This window comes from Sus scrofa, chromosome 7 (genome assembly GCF_000003025.6).
Source record: "Sus scrofa isolate TJ Tabasco breed Duroc chromosome 7, Sscrofa11.1, whole genome shotgun sequence".
Lineage (NCBI taxonomy): Eukaryota > Metazoa > Chordata > Mammalia > Artiodactyla > Suidae > Sus > Sus scrofa.
Genome location: NC_010449.5, coordinates 91,123,019 through 91,141,917, shown reverse-complemented (window position 1 = coordinate 91,141,917; position 18,899 = coordinate 91,123,019). Strand labels below are relative to the sequence as shown.

Below are 18,899 nucleotides of genomic sequence, written 5' to 3'. Positions count from 1 at the left end.
GCACCCTGACAGCAATGAGAAGTGGCCACTGGCAACGGGAGGAGACAGAAAAATAGGAAAAGCAGATCACGAACCCACAAAGCACGGCAGCCTGGATCTGTTTTAGAGGCCGTGTTTGACAGCATCTCTGCAGTTCCCGCTTAATTCCGTGCTCTCACCACTGAGCTCAGAACACGGCTCTACAAGTCCAGCAGGTGAGAGTGATGCAACAATTAGGAACGGGTTCATATCGGGCCAACCCTCACCCAACCCGTCTCAAGCTCTCCCCCGCATCTCTGTAGGTAACATGCAGTGTTACCTATTTGCTGTCCCCTCCCCCTCGACCTCCACCCCCCATGGAGAAGACAACCCAGAAGGAAAAGCCTGGTGTCTGGAGGTTTGAGTCACCCTCCCTCCACTCAACATGTATTCTTCAAGCTCCTGCTATGAGGCTCCATTTCCTCCCCTGCAAAATGAAGGTGGTTCTACATAAACTTGAAGTCTGACTGTGTGTTCGGGACAAGGCTGTCTGGGGCTGAGCCGTGATGATCACCCAACATGATCGAGAATTTACCGGGCACAGGTGCTCTCCAAGCAATATCCACGGCTCACCTTCTTTAATCATCTCAACAACCCTGTGAGGCTCAGGCAAAGGGCCCAGGAATTGTTTCCATACTCTACTATTAGTAATAGTTTTCATACTAGACTCTTGAAATTCTTTTTTTTTTTTTCTTTTTTCTTTTTGCCTTTTCTAGGGCTGCTCCCTCGGCATATGGAGGTTCCCAGGCTAGGGGTCAAACTGGAGCTGTAGCCACCCGCCTACACCACAGCCATAGCAATGTGGGATCTGAGCCGCGTCTGCAACCTACACCACAGCTCACGGCAACGCCGGATCCTTAACCCACTGAGCAAAGCCACAGATCAAACCCGCAACCTCATGGTTCCTAGTCGGATTCGTTAACCACTGCGCCATGACGGGAACTCCTACTCTTGAAATTCTTAATTTTTGAACTAGGAGTCCACCTTCTCATTCGGTATTGGGCTCTGCAAAATATGTTGCTGGTCCTGGGTGCACGGTCTCCCCTTTAGAGCAGCTGAGAAACTGACCCTCGTGGTCCCTGACCCACAGCAATAATCGGCATCATCTGAGAGCTAGTTAGACATGCAGAGTCCCAGGCCTGGCCCGGCCCGGCCCTCCAGAGTCAGATCAGCGCTTTAACAAGATCAAGTCCAGGGCCCGCGATCGCAATCGCTGTTTGCTATTTTCTTCCATGTCTGCATTTACTAGAAACATATCCTTCGTTGCACAGGAAAGACCTCAATGTTCAAGCCACAGAAGATCCACCCTACTTCTGGGAAGTTGGCCTCTCTAAAGGCCACACAGCCTAGAAGAGCGTGTGCGGTGTTCGGGCTGGGACTGGGGTCCGGACCAGGGCTGGGAGCTTAGAAACGGAGGGCACAAAATTTAAGGAGGCAGGTGCCCTCAGGGGCCAGCTCTGCACCTGCTAGGCTCTGAAATGCATGCCTCCTTAAGAGGTGAAAAAAGGGAAAAGTGAAAGCAGAGGAAAGTGAAAAGTGAAAGTGGGAGGCTCATTTAGCTGAGACACTAAACCACTGTCCCCGACGCACACCAGGCGCTTAGAGGCACCAGCCTCCAGTCCTGGGGATTTCTGGTTAGAGTAGTTCCGGTACAGGGTACTCCAAAAAAGAGCGTAACGACTCGGAATCAGAATTCAATCCTCGCACCATCTCTTACCCTTTTAGTCCCAAGAAACTTCACGGCAACCCTTTACGCATGTCTTACCTTCAAGTGCGCAGCTCTGAGTCGGAGATCGGAGATCGTTGGAGCTGGCTTTACTGGGCATCAGAGAGCCCCTCCCGTGGGTGGAGTGGGTGTGTGGGGCCTGCCTGAGTGGTGGTGGGAGGCGGGGCTGGAGACTGGTCACCTGAATTCAGGTTGAGCCATTCATATCCACCGGGACAGGCAGAGAGAGATTCCTTGGGGGCAGCACCTCGCTGAAGCTCTGCATCAGCAAGGGAGATGATCTTCAGCTGGCACCCGTGGCTGCTGGAGTTGAGAGGGCCCTTCCTGGGGGAGGGCTGAGAAGCTTAGCCATTTCCCAGGGCCGAAGTTTCTGGAGCTGACGTACCTTCAGAGAGTCTTTCCTTACCTGCAAAGATTTCTAAAATGAGGTTTCCCCAATCCATGAATCAGAATCTCCTGGGGAAGGACGTGGCTCCTGCTACTTTCAAATGAAGTAGGAAAAGGTGCTCACTCTGAACAGATGCGGTCCTGCTGGGAACACGGATTGGCAAGTGGACAGAAAGAAACCTCCTCCCCTTTGGAATGCAGCCCTGGAGGTGTGGAGAGCATGGGACAGACTGCCTTTGGGCTCACATTTGTCCTCTTTATGCAGGACACGGCCTACACTGTTGTGAGCGACGGCCCTGGGTGGGACTGGTAAAAGCCCTGCAGGTGGTCGCTCCTACTGAACTGCCAGGTGGGAGCCTCTGAGGCCTGGAGAGCAGATTGACCAGATGTGGTACATCGTGGCTGACACATGGCACCACGGCCACCTGCTTCTTGCTGGGCTGCCTCAGACATTCCTGTGTCAAGGTTCCACCCCCTTTTTTTTTACCCACACAAAATAAACAAAAAGAAAACCTAACCTCCAGGCATAATGGGGAAGGGAATGAAGGAGGGAAGGGAAAGGAAGGAGGAAAAGAAGGAGGGAAGGGCCCTTATCTACATTAAGCAGGTGCAACTCTGCCTGTGCACACAGCTGAGTCACCTCAGCTCTGCCCCCACCTCCCGGACGTGAGACAGCTGCCAATGGGCATTTCTCAGTCGGGACAGGATTCTGGGGGATAGACAGGGTTGGTGGTACTGGTGGGGAAGCGGGGAGTCTGGGCTCTCCCCCACCAAAGGCTGGCTGAGCACCCTGGAGAGAGTTACAAGCCGCTCAAGGTGTTCCAGCCTTTCCAGTGGAACAAGGAGGTGGTTTTCAGGGTGTTAATGAGGGGGCACTCCATCCCTTCATGCCAGGGAGATGTTCTGAGGCATGTAGTTCTCTTCGCATTGACCTGTAGTATCCATTATGGCAAGAGGGGGCAGCTGGGATGGAGGTGGTGTATCAGTCAGCTTTTACTGTTACCACCATGGTAACAAACACCCCCCTCCCAAATCGCATTGTTTGTAACAACAAAGGCTTACTACTTTTTTTTTAGGACCATTCCCGCCACATATGGAGGTTTCCAGGCAAGGCCTGTGGGAGTGGGGGTGGGGTCCCAGTTGGAGCTGTAGCCACCGGCCTATGCCACAGCCACAGCAACAGGGGATTTGAGCCAGCCAAGTCTGACCTACATCACAGCTCAGGGCAATGCCGGATCCTTAACCCACTGAGCAAGGCCAAGGATTGAACCCGCATCCTTATGGATGCTAGTTGGGTTCATTAACTGCTGACCCATGATGGGAACTTCTTTTTTTAATAAAAAAAAAATTTTTTTTTTCTTCGCTTTTCAGGGCCGTACTTGCTTAAATAACTTCAATCTCTGTAGGCTCTATTCTATTGCCCTGGGCAGTTTTGCTTGTCCTTTTTTTCAGGGCCACACCTGCACCATATGGAGGTTCCCAGGCTAGGGGTCCAATCAGAGCTACAGATGCCAATCTACACCACAGCCACAGCAACAATCACATCTGAACTGCATCTGCAACCTACACCACAGCTTACGGCAATGCCAGATCCTTAACCCACTGAACGAGGCCAGGGATCAACCCTCAACCTCATGGTTCCTAGTCGGATTCGTTTCTGCTGCGCCATGATGGGAACTCCAACAAAGGCTTACTTCTCATTCACTTTGGCTGCAGCTCTCTTTCCAAGTCATCTTCATTCCTGGACCCAAGCTGTAGGAGCAGCCCCTCTCTGGGCCATGCCAGGCTGTGGCACAGGGAAAGAGCAGGGGTAGAATCAAGTGAGGTGCTTCAAGCTTCTGTTGGGATATGCAGCTGACCTTTCATTGGTCAAAGCAAATCAAGTGGCCCATCCGAGTCACTTGCATGTGACTTGACACAGGGATGTATGATTCTATCACAAGGATGGGGCAGTGGATAATCAGGAACAATATTGCAATCTACCACAGTGGGCCCCCGACTTAGGTCTAGGGATTCTTCGAAGGAAGAAAGAACATCCTTGGGCCAAAGGAGACAGTGTGAAGTGGTAGAAAAAGGCTTGGAATCAGACAGGTTTAGATTTTAACCTGGACTCAGCCACATACTACTGTTGTCCAAGTTATTGAACTTCTATCTTCATTTCCATCTGTGCAATGGGAATATTACCTAGCACACCTGGAAATTTTGAGGATTAAATGTGATCGTGTATGTTAAGTCTTTGGCACATAGTAGAAATACAGAAAACATAAACTCCCTACTGCCCCCCTGCCCATTTGCTGTATTTTATTCATAACCCTGGAGATACTTACTGCTGAGACTCCTACTCACCCCACAGAGCTGGGACCAAATGGGATGCAGAGAATGTATTGTGTCCTTACTATGTGCTAGGCACTGCACCAACAGTTTCCTTTCATGATCTCGTTTATTTTGCCTAATAACCCTGTAAGGTAGGTACTATTCTTACCCCCATTTTATAGGTGAGGGAGATAAGGATCAGAGGATAAGCAACTTGCCAAAAGTCATGCAGTGGCAGAAGCAGGTGTGAAGCTTTAGATTTCAGAGCCCATGCTCTAGAGCAAAGCTTTTCAAGAATGATGGATGTGTTTAGCAGTGCTCTAGGACAAGGACAGACACTGAGAGTAAGTTCGGAAACTTATGGCAGCTGGACAAGGGCATGATGGATGGCTTTGTTTCACTGAACGGATACAGACCAGTCTGGGTGGTGCAGAAGTCTCCGTTAAGTTGCATGTGGTGGAGGCTGTTCTAGTCATGAAAACAGGACCAAACAATTCCCCATGACTCAGAGGAAATAAAAATCGTGGGTCGTCAGCACAGACGGTGTGAGCAGCACTGTTCTGGAACATTGCACTCACTCTGTGCTGGTGGGCCTGCCCTGTCTGCTGTGGCAAATGAGGGAGATATCTCTGGTTAATCAAAACAATACCTTGTTGGAGTTCCCTTGTGGTGCAGCAGGTTAAGGATCCGGTGTTGTCACTGGCTGTGGCATGGGTTCCATCTCATATATTTGTACTGAGACTCCTGCTCCAGTGAATGAATAAATGAACTGATGGGTGAATGAATGAATATGTTTCCGATTGTAAAAGGGCAACTTGCTGGCCTTGGGCAAAGCCAAGAATGGGCAAAATTTCTCTTCCAGCTTTTCCTGCTGCTGCATTTCTAACTCTCCTCTTCTCCCCCTTTTTGTGTCTGCCAAAGCTTTTAAATGCCTTCAGGCTGCTCTCCTGGCTGCCCAGGATCCCATATGCCCTCCTCTTCCTGTGAGTGGTTCCCTGCTCAGGGCTCTCACTGCCCCTTTCCTCCGCAACTTCCCAGTTATGAGTCTCTTCCAGGACAACCCCCTCTAGCTGGCTGCCCCTGGGGTCCACCCCAACAGATATAAAACAGAGATAATATAATAAAGAGTGTGTGCAGCTGAGGATGGTCTATGTTGGGTCTGGTAAAATCAGCAAAGGTTTCTAAAAACATTACACTTGATGCAGTGTAGACACTGCAGACCAGCTTAGTACACACTGCTGGCGAGGGCTTCATGTGGAACATTTCTAGAAAGCAGTTTGGCGATGTGTATCAAGAAGTTTAAAAGTTTATACCCTTTAACCTAAAATTAAGCTCTAGGCATTTACCTGAAATAATCAGGCATGTAGAAAATCTTTATGTATAGAGATATTTGTCATACCATCATTAACATAACAAAACAGGAAACTCAACCTAAATGATTAAATGCATTATGACACAGGCATAATAAGATATTATGCATCCATTAAAATTATGTTTTTGAATTGTTGTTAATGATTTTTTTTGGCCATGCCCACAGCAGGCAGAAGTTCCTGGGTCAGGGATTGAATCTAAGCCATAGGAGTGCCAATGCTGGGTCCTTAACCACTAGGCCTCCAGGGGACTCCCTGTTTTAATGATTTGATAGATGCTTATTAGCTATTACAAATGAAAAAAGTCAGGGTTTAATATTTTTAAAAATTTTTTTTTTTCTTTTTGCCATTTCTTGGGCCGCTCCTGCAGTATATGGAGGTTCCCAGGCTAGGGGATGAATTAGAGCTGTAGCCGCTGGCCTATGCCAGCACCACAGCAACGCAGGGATCTGAGCCGCGTCTGCAACCTACACCACAGCTCACGGCAACGCCGGATCCCTAACCCACTGAGCAAGGCCAGGGATCAAACCCGCAACCTCCTAGTCGGATTTGTTAACCACTGAGCCACGAAGGGAACTCTAAGTTTTTTAAATAAAATTTAATGAAAAAATAGATGCATATGTAAAAATACTCATCATGTTTAAGTGATGGGATCTGGATGGTTTTATCCTTTTTGGTATTTTGTATATTTTCTATCATAGCACAGCATTTGCCAGGAGCAAGCCTTACACTGTTAGCCTGTATTCTATAGGCTTTGCCACTAACTGGCTGTGAGACCATGGACAAGTCATTTTATTTATCTGGGCTTTGTGGATCCTCATTTATAAAATGAAATATCTTGTTTAGATGATTTAATGGTTGGATTCTGACTCTGTGATTCTAATAAACTCACTGGGTCACGATATTCATTGTGAATAAAGTTCCATGATTTATCCTTCTCCACTGTACGTATCTTAAATGGGATTCTTATTTATAGCTAAAGGAGTGACTCTCTAATAGTGAAATTTCACATCAGGCTATGAATCACCTGCATCCAAATACTGACCTTATAGTTCTCTACAGCTTCACATCCTAGACATTAGCTGGCCCTTTCAAGCAAGTCAGGATCCTTTCCACATCGGTCTTTGGCCCTGAGCGGGAGAGGAGAAGTGTCTCCCTGGAAAAGCAAGACAAGTTCTTTGGTCCTGAGTTTCCTTCCCTTCTCTCCTCCCTTCCTCCAGTCTCAGCTGTTCACCACTGTCAGCTTCCTCTGTCTCCATCCTCTTCCTGTGGTGGAGTCGGGCTTATGTCAGTGTGGTTCCCTGGTGGCTCAGCCACCACTGCCAGGGGAGGAGGGAGTGTGAGTCACGCCCTGGGTCCAGTGAGTCAGATTCAAAGTGGCTGGACCAGGGGCTGCCCCAGGACAAGAAAAAGGTTCTAAGTATGCAGAAGCCTTAGCTCCCTCCTAGTAGGGACACTGCTAGGAGAGAGAACCAGTCTTTCTCCCTTTTCCATTTCTGTGAACTCATTCAGGAATCCCTCTTGCCAAAGAAAGTGCCACCTCTTCTAAGCCTCAGAAGATTGTGTCTAGGTAAGGCCAAAACAGCCTCTGTGCCAAGTGGCTGCTCCCAGCCTCTGGGAGGAGGATGGAGAATAATAGACCATAGTTAGAGCCAAAAAGGATAAGAATTTCCCATTCCAACCTCTCATGTCCCGGGTTTGAGCCTAGCAAGTTTTCATAGCTCAGATTATTCTTTCCTCCTCTTCCCAGCTCATGGCCTGAGCAATAAGGGCCCTGGGGTTAAAATCTGAGCTTGTGTGACCTTGGGCAAGTTATTTAACTACTCCAAGTTTCAGTTTCCTCAGCTGGAAAGAATGGGATAATAAACTCATCTCATGAAGTTGCTGTGCATTAAATAGAACCCAGCACCCAATATAGGCCTGGCTTTAGAAGGTGCTGAGCCGATGTTCATTCTGAAATGGAGGGGAAGCCCCAACTGCTTTTTGCTTTTGGACTCTGAGATCCAAAAGTCAGTCTGTACGCTGAAATGGGCCATTTCCGGGGCAGGGCAATGAGTGTGCAGCTGGTTCCAAAAGGTATGACTGGCCTTCCACAGCCTGGGGCACCTTTCTCTTCCCTTTTAGGCATCCTGGGGCCTTTCCCGTCCTGCTGAACAGTCCTAACGGGGCCCTTTACACTGCAGTGCAAACAATGAATAAACTGTGCTCTAAGGACTACTAGACAGGATCAGTATTACACTATGCTGTACAGCAGAAATGGGCACAACACTGTAAACCAACTATACTCTCATAAAAATTTCAAAAAAGAAAAAGCATTACCAATACTTCCTTTTTTTCAAGCTCCAATATAGTTTGTTGTCCATCCAATCCTCGCTTAGATTTTTGACATTTTGTTCATTGTGGATATTTTTGCATGAATTTTTATTTAAAAATTTAAAATATCTTAAAATATTGCATTAAGGAGTTCCTCTTGTGGCTCTGTGGCTTAAGAACCCAACATTGTCTCTGTGAGGATGTAGGTTCTTTCCCTGGCCTAGCCCAGTGGGTTAAGGATCCAGCATTGCCGCAAGCTGTAGGCGTAGGTAGCAGATGCAGATCAGATCTGGTGTTGCCCTGGCTGATCTGTAGGCCCGCAGCTGCTGCTCAGATTTCACCCCAGCCTAGGACTTTCCATGTGCCACAGGTGTGGCAGTAAAAAGGAAAAAAAAAGTATTAAAATATTACTTATCTAGATTACTGAGTTCCTTGACACGCCCTTAAATTTTGCCCCAATGATGGCAGCTTCAGCTCTCTAGCCTTTCCTCTGCCTCCACCAGAGGCTGGAATAAAACCTGGTTCCACCTTAACCACTTTCCCACCCACACTTCTACGGAGCTCGGGGATGACACCAAATCCTTGAAATCCTTTCGCTTCAGCTTAATTCCGTAATTATTAGTCGAGGGCAGGCACCTGGTTAAGGCTGGGCGAAAACGGGAAGCGTAAAAGGCGCAGAGCGCGCTGGGGGCACCTGGATGGAGAGAGCCGAGGCGGACGGAGGAGGCTTCGGGAAGCAACACCCGGGCGGGATGAGAACAGCCGGCCGACTCCGCACCTAAGGACTAACCACCGACCCGCGGGCACCTTCGGCGGGAAACCACGTCAGAAATCCCGACCTGGACTGACTTCCTGCCCGGGAGGCCCCGCGGCCTCGGGCTCTGGGCGCGGGCCAGGGGGGCGGTGCCGGCGGCGCCGGGTCGGAGGTGCTTCCTGGGCGCAGCGGGCGGCGAGCGGCGCGCGGAGCAGCGGGAGGCGCGGGACGGCGCGGCGTGGAGGGCGCGCGGGCGGCGACATGGAGGACGGCGTGCTCAAGGAGGGCTTCCTCGTCAAGAGGGTGAGCGCGCCGGAGACTCTCCCGAAGCGGCTCGGGGCGGGCGCCCGCCCACCTAAGCCACGATGGGGCGGCCAGGGGCTCCGCGGGGCCGAACTGCGTGTGTGGGGGAGTCGTGTTAACGGTGGTTGGGGGTGAGCTTAGTTCAAAGAGAGGGCCAGATCGCAAGGCATGGAGGAGAATCCTGCTGGGCTAAGGGCGTTGGGGTACGGGGCGGGGGTGGTGGTGGTGGTGGGGCTACCGTAATGGACAAATGAAGTAAAACAACTTCAGTATGAAACATAGAGTATTTAAATGGTATTAAAACAACGTAAGTGCTCATCCGTGTAACGCATCATCATCATCTATATATATATACAATAACCCATAGGCAGGAGGAAACCTGTGGTTCTTCAGCCCTAGTGTGCACCAGTCCTGGACTAGTCTCCTTTAATCCTACCGGCCATCCGACAGGCGGGTTATACCACATTAACCCCCTTTTCTCCAAGAGGAAAACACAGCTCAAAGAGGTTAAGCAGCTTGCCCAGGATGTGGACTAGTGGGGGATGGATCGGGATCTAGCCCACTCAGGCTGACTCCAGACCTCTTCCTGCCCACTGCGGGGCGGGTATTGTTATCCTGCTATTATAGGTGAGGATACTGAAGGGCAGGAAGAGATGGCTTGCCCAGAACCCCAGGCCTAATAACAGCTGGGACTGGAACCTCCAGCCTCAGTCCTTCCATGTCACCCCATGTGGCCTTTCCCATAGCAAGTGGGTCCAGACAGAAACCCCATATATAAGATCAAGGTAGAAAATAATGGAAAAGTGATTACAAGAGGAAATTCGGTTTTTAAAAATTCTTGGAACATTCATGTTCCCACTGAACATTTATGCTAACCTAACAACAGAGCATAAAATCTGAGGATGAGCCTTTTGGCTCTTCTACTGAGTTTCCAGTTTGGGAGGGAAATGGATGAAGGGGTGGAGGGGGTCTCCCTCCCACGGCCTCCCCTGGCCACCACATCAACCCTGAAGACCCAAATCGCTTTCGGTCCAGTAGGTAACATAAGCCATGTTATTTTACACATTATTTGACGTAGGAGGGCGGGTGTGTTGTTTGCTCAAAACCTTAAGCAGGAAGAGGCATAGGGAGCTGTGTCAGATCAAGGGTCAGACTGGATACAAGCAGCTACAAAACTCCACGCCTGATTCATGCCCCGGGGATTAACATGTTAGGCTGGTTCCTCGTGGTTGTGAGGCAGCAGCAACTCAGACAGCTTTTGGGAAATTTATCTGCAGCTGGTGAGGTGAGAGAGAGAGGGCGGAGGGGGGTCTGATGGGCACTGTTGATTGTGTCGCAATAGCTGAGCCCTGGTGGGGGCCTGTTGAGGACAAACCCCCTCAGAAGGGACTTTGTGGGCCTCCCCCTGTTCCTGGAGGCTACCTACATGATTCCCCGCCAACACCACCACCACGCAGAGTCAGGGGAGCGCTAAAGGGAAGGAAGGATGTGAGTTCTCTTCTGGATGGTCCACCCAGTCCAGGGTACAGAGACGTGAGGATGGTCTGGCCCCAAAAACCCACAGAGGGGCTTGGCTGAAGTCCCTAAAGAACATTCCAGCCAAAGCCAAAGACCTGGAGTTTGAAGTCAGAGCCTGACCCCAAGGCAAGCAGAAGCCACACCCTTTCCTGCAAGGTGAGGGATGGGCCCTTGCTAACAGCGCTTGCCCAGCGCTCAGTCTGACTTTCCTCTCCCCCTGTCTTTTTCTCTCCCCCACTTCCCCTTCCTCCTGGGTGGCCACAGCAGCCCCTGCGTCCCCTGAGAAGTTGTAGGGCCATGGGATTCCGTAGATTCAGGAGGGTTTACAGCCCAGAAGTGGGGCAGTGCCCCAAGGTGGAAGTGCAGAATGCAGAACAGTCATCACCAGTGAGGGCAAAGCAGCAGACAGACGGGCAGGGGCAGGATGGATTTGGCTCTTCATCCCGCCCAGACAAGAAAGAAGCAGAGCTCCTGGCAAAACGCAGGCTGCTCCCTTGGCCTGGCTTTAAAGGCGAGTGAAGGGGAAGGAAGGCGGGATGGGCATGGGTAGGGCTGCTTGTCCTTTAAGAAGAGGCTGAAGCACATCAGGAATTGCTGCCTGACTCCTACCTCCAGCCACACTCAGAAAATGACATGGCACAGTCAACCCACTTTGGCTTAGAAATTTCCTTTGTTGGATTGTACCCTAAGGAAATGTAAACAAATGATTACAAGTGACTTATGGTTAGGCAGATGTTAAAAATGTTTCTAATGTTATAATCCAAAGAGTAAACATAGAAGTGGTCTAAGGGAAATATATGCTTGGAAGAAAACCAGTCTAGAAGGAGTTCTGGAGGTTAGAGGTCTGAGATCAGGGCGTGGGCAAGGCCATGCTCCCTCTGAAACCTGCAGGGGAGACTCCTTCCTTGCCCCTTTTGTTCTGGGATTTTCAGGCTGTAGAGGAAAACCCCAGATTTTTCTTTCCTGTCTAGGGAAATACCTAGTTCGTGCCTACCGTGTGTTCCTTTGTCCTGTGAGTCTCCTTTACTTTTACACAGAACACTTCACTTCTGACACTTGTGGTCACCAAATGTGGGGAGGTTTTTCCCCACACCTTGCAGTTCTCATCTGATGTTTACCAGTTTCTTCAAGGATATGCAAAAGGAAGGAGATGAGCATCTAGGTGGAAGAAACGTGTAGGGCAAACTTTGGTGCCTCTCCAGGCACCCCACTCCCCCAGCACCAATCTGTGTCCCCCAACCCAGAAACGCTCCAACTCTCATACTTCTGGGATTTTTATGGAGGCTTCATCATGTAAGCCTGATTGTTAACTCCATTTTCAGCCCTTCTCCTTTCTCAAGAGAATGTAGGTTGGGGGGAGCGGTGCTGAAAATTCTTAACTTGTAATCGTGGCTTGGTTTAGCCCTCACCCAGGAGCCCACCCAGAGTTGCCTCATTAGCACAAAGGACGCCTCAATCACCCAGGAAGTTACAAGCGGTTCAGGAGCTCTGTACCAAGAAGCGGGGGCAGAGACCAATATGTGTACTTTGTGTTATCTCACTCAGGCAGGCCCCGGTGTTCTTTGGCTTGTAGATGCACCACTCTGATCTCTGCCTCCATCGTCACATGACCGTCTTCTCCCTGTGTCTTTCAGTGTCCAAATATTCCTCTTCGTATATTTGTGTTATTAGCCTACTATACCCTAATCCATTATGGCTTCATCTTAACCTGATTGCATCTGCAAAGACTCTAGTTCCAAAGAAGCTCAGGTTCATAGGGCCCCCGGGTTAAAATTTTAACATATCTTTTGTGGGCACATAATTCAACCCATATAAGTGCTGCTTTGGGTTGTAGGGTCTTGGGCAGGAACTTTCTGGGCCTCAGTTTCCTCCTCATTAAAGTTAGGGAGTGATAATAGGCTTTTTCAAAGAGTCCTCCAGTTTTCCCATTTTCTGCTGGGGTTTTTGGGGTTGTTTTTTTTTTTTTTTCCCCACACCTGCAGCATGTGGAAGTTCCTGGGCCAGGGATTGAACCTATGCCACAGCAGTGACCTGAGCTGCTGTAGTGAGAATGCCAGATCCTTAACCCACTGGACCACAGGGGAACTCTCATTCTGTGCTTCTTAAGCCCAGCCCTAGGGTTACATCCAGTTTCTTAGGGACTCTCCTTCCCCCGAAAGAGGCTCTAAGCCACTCTTTGTCCAACTGGTCTCTGGTCCCAGCCACCTACAGACAAGGAGGCTGGAGAGGGAGGAAAATGCCTGGTGGATGAAGGCCTGGGTTCTTTTGCAGCTTATCCCTCTGTGTTTTTGACCTCTGACACCCTTGGCCTGCTGACTTTGGATAAGTCTCTTATGCCTCTGAGTATGGCGTGGCTTATCCATAGAGCCGGAATAAATCCCCTTCTCATTTTGGGGATTTTTATAGCAACTTCCAATTGAGCTGCCCACTCCAGTCTGGCAACCTTGTTCAGCAGCTCTGCCACAGTGTGGTGAGGATGGTGTTTTTAACATGAGAACCTCAGCCTGTCATCCTTCTGCTTAAAAGTCTTCAGGGACTCCCCTCTGGCCACAGTATAAAGATCAAATGCTTCAACATAGAACCTCAAGTCAGCTGGACCCTCGTCCTTTCCCCACAGGCCTCTGAGCCCAATCCACCCACTATTTGGAGTTTCCCCAAATGGGTCCCCCCTTCCCTGCCTTCCAGACTCATCCCCAGTATCAACCCCTCAGGGTACCTACCTGCCCGGCTCCACCCTTTCTCAACTCCCTCCTCTGTCTGAGCTGCTCCTTGGGGCTTGCATCCTGGCCTCTGTTAGTTATCTGTTGTTGTGTGACAGTTACCTCAGAGCTTAACATCTTAAAACAAGTCATTAATTATCTCATACAGTTTCTGAGGGTCAGGTATCCAGGAACAGCTTCGCTGCAAGATTCTGGCTCAAAGGCGCTCGTGAAGTTGCTGCCAAAATGCTGCCCATTGTGACAGCCGCCCCACGTCTTGACGGGCTGGAAGATCTCCTTCCAAGTTCACACACATGGCTGGTGGCTGGGCCTCTCTGTAGGGGGTGCTCATGATGGGGCAGCCAGCTTTTCTCAAAGCACAGGATCAGGAAGAGAGAGCCCCCAAGACTGAAGCTGTAGAGTCTTTTATAACTAATATCAGAATGGACATGCCATCACGCTTCCATATTCTCTTGGCCACACAGACCAACTCTTGTCCTGCCTGGGAAGAGACTACTCAAGGGTGTGCATATCAGAGGGTGGGGGTCCTGAGGCCCCACCAGTCATCTTCCTGGAACTTATCACACTGGGCAGGGTTGTTGTCTGTCTCCCCCACTGTTTTGGGTCAGAATTCTATTCATCTTTGTCTCTTTTCTGCTGGTACGGTGCTTGGTGAAGTAGTATTTAGTCCTTGACTATTGAATGAATAGACAAACGAATGAATGACTTACCTAATCATCTCATCAGGATTTTTGTTTATTTGAATTTAACTTATTTTCCATTATAAAAATAATGTATGCATGTTATTAAAAAAAAAAAACCAGAAAAGTACTCAAGGGAGTAAAATGAAATGTTTCCCTTCTTATCACCCTGTGTCTAGTCTTAGTCCCTAGAGCTGATGACATCCTTTCTGGGGTATCCTAGAAATTTTCTAAAATAATTACCAGGGTTATTTTAGGTTATTGTATGAAGTAATGTAAGACCACTGATGCTGTGTGACTTTTGGTGGCTCAGACTGGAGGTCTGACCTTGTGGATAGAAAGGTCTACCAGTGGCCTTTCCTACCATCTGTTAGGGCTGGAATCTCTCTAATGCAGCCACACTGGGTATCATTACAAAGTTAGAATTGTGTATATATTGTTACACAGAATATTTTGCTTTTTTTTTTTTCCTGTTATGAGCAATGGCCCTCTTCTAAGTGTCTCAATACAGAAAACCTTTCACATATTTTAGATTATTTACTGAGCACAGATCCCCAGAAGTGGAATTCCTGAGTCAAAGAATTTGAATATTTTTATGAGGTCACCAGCTGCTTCAAGTTTTCTATCTACATAGAGGTCCTGTCTCAATTTTTCTTGGGCCCTCTCCTTTGCTGTCAGGATTCTAGTTACTCATAACACAGACCAGTCCAGTGAGTTTGAACAGAAGGGATTTTATGGAGAATCATAACTATTAAGTAACTCAGGAATATTTGGGAGGGCCAGAGATCCTGGCTATACAGCCAGGGGCAATGCAGCCAGGCGAAAATACTCAACAGCACCACCAGGCATTTCTCCTGGAAACATCACTGCTGACACCATTTGCCACCTGTCCCTGGTAACTGGGACTGGGTGTCAGAAGAACTCGTTCTTCCACCACTATCCTGCCACTTTGGTGGTTCCCAAACACTCATTAATGCCCCATGCATGGGACTGGCAGCAACTTGGTCACCTCCCTGTCCCTTTGTACCAGGGATTCTAGGAAATGTAGCATTTTGTCCAGGAAATGTGGCCTTATCTCTGTACTGGTTTGCTCTGTATCTGCTGGTTACACTTCTCTCCATAACATCTTTCTCTGTTGTTTTAGTTTATAAGGGTGGCTGTAACAAAATACCCCAGACAGGACTGCCTGAGCAACAGAGGTTTATTTTCGCACAGTTCTGGAGGCTGGAGTCTAGGATGAAGGTGTGGGCAGGTTGGTTTCTTCCGAGGCCTCTCTCTTCAGCTTGCAGAGGGCACCTTCTGCTGGGCGCTCACCCGGGCTTTGCTCTGTGCACAGGCCTCCCTGACGTCTGCGTGTCCAGATTTCCTCTTCTTATGAGGACCCCGGTCAGAGAGATTAGGGCCCAACTAATGGCCTCATTTAACCTAATCACATCTTTAAACGCCCTGTCTCCAAATATAGTCACATTCTAGGTAACAGGGAGCTAGGGCTTCAGTGTATGAATTTGGGAGTTCCCCTTGTGGTGCGGCAGACAGGAATCCGACGAGTGACCATGAGGTTGTGGGTTCGATCCCTGGCCTTGCTCAGTGGGTTAAGGATCCGGTGTTGCCGTGAGCTGTGGTGTAGGTTGCAGATGCGGCTCAGATCTCATGTTACTGTGAGCTGTGGTGTAGGACAGCGACTGTAGCTCCGATTTGACCCTTAGCCTGGGAACCTTCTTTAGGTGCAGCCCTAAAAAGCAAAATAATTAATTAATTAATTTGAGGGTCATAACTCAGCTTAGAAACCTGTGTTTTAAGGTTGAAGATTATTTTGCCCCCTCCCCTTCTCCATCTCTCACCGGCCCCCATACCATCAGCTTAGGCCGCCGTCTCTTCGCTCTGTGCCAGCCACACCTGTGTGCCAGCAATTTACCGACTTTACTGCTGATGCTGCGCCAGGAGCCCCTAGCAGGGGGCTGTCAGGTGAGGAGACCTGAGTCTGGGCCACGTGGAGGACAGGACAGGACCTTCATTGCTGAGGAGTCAGAGCCAAATCTTTTTCATCTCTTTAAGTGTGTCTGCCTGGGTCAGGGACAGCTGTCGGCCTTCCTATTACATGTGGCTTCTTGGCACAGGATAGAGTGATGAGAGCAAAACTGTAAGATTCAACTTGACTGCATAAGCCCTCTCATGGGCACAGCTGGCACACCCTGTAACATAACATTTAGTTATTATTAATAAACTCTTGTCAGATTAACTTTGTTAAAAGTGGCATTCAGTTGCCACAGGAAAGTCTGTCACCACTGCTCACACAGTCACTCCTTCTACAGTTTTTGGTTCCCTGGCACACTCAGTACACACACAGTACACGTTGAGCTTGGGACAGTTACAACACCACTGACGTGAGAACTGAAGGGGCCTTAGAAAACCATAAATGCCAGGTCAGGAAACAGGGAATCGGGGAAGTGCTTTTCTCTTGATTAGGATCCAGCTCTAATTGGGCTTTGCTCTGGGAAATGTGCCAAGAAAGTCGCTTTCATGAGTGTGTACAAAAACCATTCTTTTTTTTTTTTTTTTCTTTTTAGGGCTGCACCCACAGCATATGGAGATTCCCAGGCTAGGGTTCAAATTGGAGGTATAGCCACCAGCCTATGCCGCAGCCAAAGCCAAGCCAGATCCGAGCTGCGTCTTTGACCTACACCACAGCACACAGCAGCATCGGCTCCTTAACCCACTGAGCAAGGCCAGGGATTGAACCTGTGTCCTCATGGATTCTAGTCAGGTTCATTCCTCTGAGCCACAACAGGAACTCCAGCCATTCCTTTCTGATTCCTCAGCAGACATCCCCCCATCCGCTGGTCTGTTCTAGAAACAGACTTTGACTGACCTGACTATATATCATTGGCTCCATGACCCACCTGAGAGTGCCTGCCCCCAAACTCCCCTGCCTTTTAGGCTCTCACCTGAGACTGGTAAGATTGTTAGGGTCCTTAACGATTTGTGGCTTCAGGTTTACAAATTGCCTGTATCCTTCACTAATAAAATTCTTTTGGGGGATAGATCCCAAATAAAAAAAATTAGAGATGCAGATGAAAATTTATGTGCAAGGATATTCATTGCAGATTGTTCGTACTCGTGAAAAAAGGAAACAACCTTGGTTACCAACAGTGGGAGGTGGAAAGGTAAATGATGCATCCACCTAGTGGTCATTAAAAGGCATGTTTTAAAGGAATTTAATGGTATTAGAAGATGCTTGGCAAAGTCAACAAAACAAAAACTAGAAAGTAAAACTCGTAGATGTAACATGGTCCTGATTAAAAAAAAAAAAAAAAAAAAACCTAGAAGTAAAAACTAAAAGGGAAAAAGCCTGGAAGGAAATACAGCATGTTAACAATGGCTATCTCCTAGTAGTAGGATTTTCTCTTCTGTTTACTTTGCAGTTTCTTTCAAGCTTATAAACAGAGACGTTCCCATGGTGGCTCAGTGGTAACAATCCTGACTAGTATCCATGAGGACATGGGTTCATCCCTGGCCTCACTCAATGGGTTAAGGATCCGGCATTGCCATGAGCTGTGGTGTAGGTTGCAGATGTAGCTCAGATCTGACATTGCTATGGCTGTAGCATAGGCAAGCAGCTATAGCTCCAATTCGACCCCTAGCCTGGGAACTTCCATATGCTGTGGGTTGCTGCCCTAAAAAGACCAAAAAAAAAAAAAAAAAAAAAAAAACCAAAAAAAAAAAAACTTATAAACAGGAAAAAAAAAAAAAAAAAAAGACCAAATGGGAACTAGAAAGTCAATGCCAAAGTCTTTGTTACATACCCAAAAGAGATGACAAAGAAATCCAAAGCTCGTACTTTCTCCCTGAAAATGAAAATAAAACATAGGATTCTGAACTGGAGCCTTCAGCTATTAAGGACATTGTGGGGGCAAGTGGTGACACTTGAATGGAGTTTGCAGAACAGATGGAAATAATATAGTAATGTAAACTTTCTAATGTTGATGGTTGTATTGTGGTTATGTTGGGAATATCCTTTTTTAATGAGAGACAACATCAGGAGTAGTAATTGGAACATCACGTTAAAAATGAATTATTGGGGAGTTCCCATTGCAGCTCAACAGTAATGAACCTGACTAATACCCATGAGGACGAGGATTTGATCCCTGGCCTCACTCAGTGGGTCAAGGATCCGGTGTTGCTGTGAGCTTCCATATGCCACAGGTGTGGCCCTAAAAGCAACCAAACCCAAAAAGCTCTTAAACGGTTCTGTAAAAAAGTTCTTCATACAATTCTTAAACTTTTCTCTCAGTTGAAATTATTTTAAAATAAAAAAATAAATTTAAGCTTCAAAAAAGAGATAATGCTGTCTCCTTCCCTGAGAGTCGGATCCATGGCACCATCTGGCCTCCTTTTCGACGGGACACCTCCCCCTGGACATGACGTCATCCCCTAGGCCACCTCACCCCAGGGCTCTCCTGTTTGTCCTCAGGGTCACATTGTCCACAACTGGAAGGTGCGTTGGTTCATCCTTCGGCAGAACACGCTGCTGTACTATAAGCTCGAGGCGGGTCGGAAAGTGAACCCTCCCAAGGGCCGGATCCTTCTGGATGGCTGCACCATCACCTGCCCCTGCCTGGAGTACGAAAACCGACCGGTACGTGAAGGCTGCTTCCCAGCTCCTCCCTCCTGCTCCCCAGCTTCCCCCCACCGCCCCCCCACCACCTCTGGCCTCTTTGGTGGAGATAGTGGGGGTCATGGGAAGGGCCGAGTTACTGAAAAACCTAGGCTCAAATCCTGGCTGCACCACTTACAGGC

General features: G+C 48.5%; 1 protein-coding gene and 1 long non-coding RNA gene across 3 annotated transcripts in view; one reads left to right on the top strand and one right to left on the bottom strand.

The window, feature by feature from the left end:
* Nucleotides 873-8,948, bottom strand: LOC102163918. Its single transcript, XR_298825.3, has 3 exons — nucleotides 8,764-8,948; nucleotides 6,860-6,970; nucleotides 873-2,150 (listed from the first exon to the last, which is right to left on the bottom strand). It is a non-coding gene; the product is annotated as an uncharacterized LOC102163918 (long non-coding RNA).
* Nucleotides 8,708-18,899, top strand: part of PLEK2 (pleckstrin 2) — a 22,884-nt gene continuing 12,692 nt past the window's right edge. The window contains exons 1-2 of one of the 2 annotated variants that reach the window (XM_001928435.4): nucleotides 8,708-9,184; nucleotides 18,574-18,738. In XM_001928435.4, the coding sequence (XP_001928470.1) occupies nucleotides 9,143-9,184; nucleotides 18,574-18,738 (207 nt within the window). In that variant the 5' untranslated portion in view covers nucleotides 8,708-9,142. Of the gene's footprint in view, nucleotides 9,185-9,335; nucleotides 10,470-18,573; nucleotides 18,739-18,899 lie in introns of those variants that run through there. The other variant, XM_021099391.1, reaches the window with a different exon arrangement.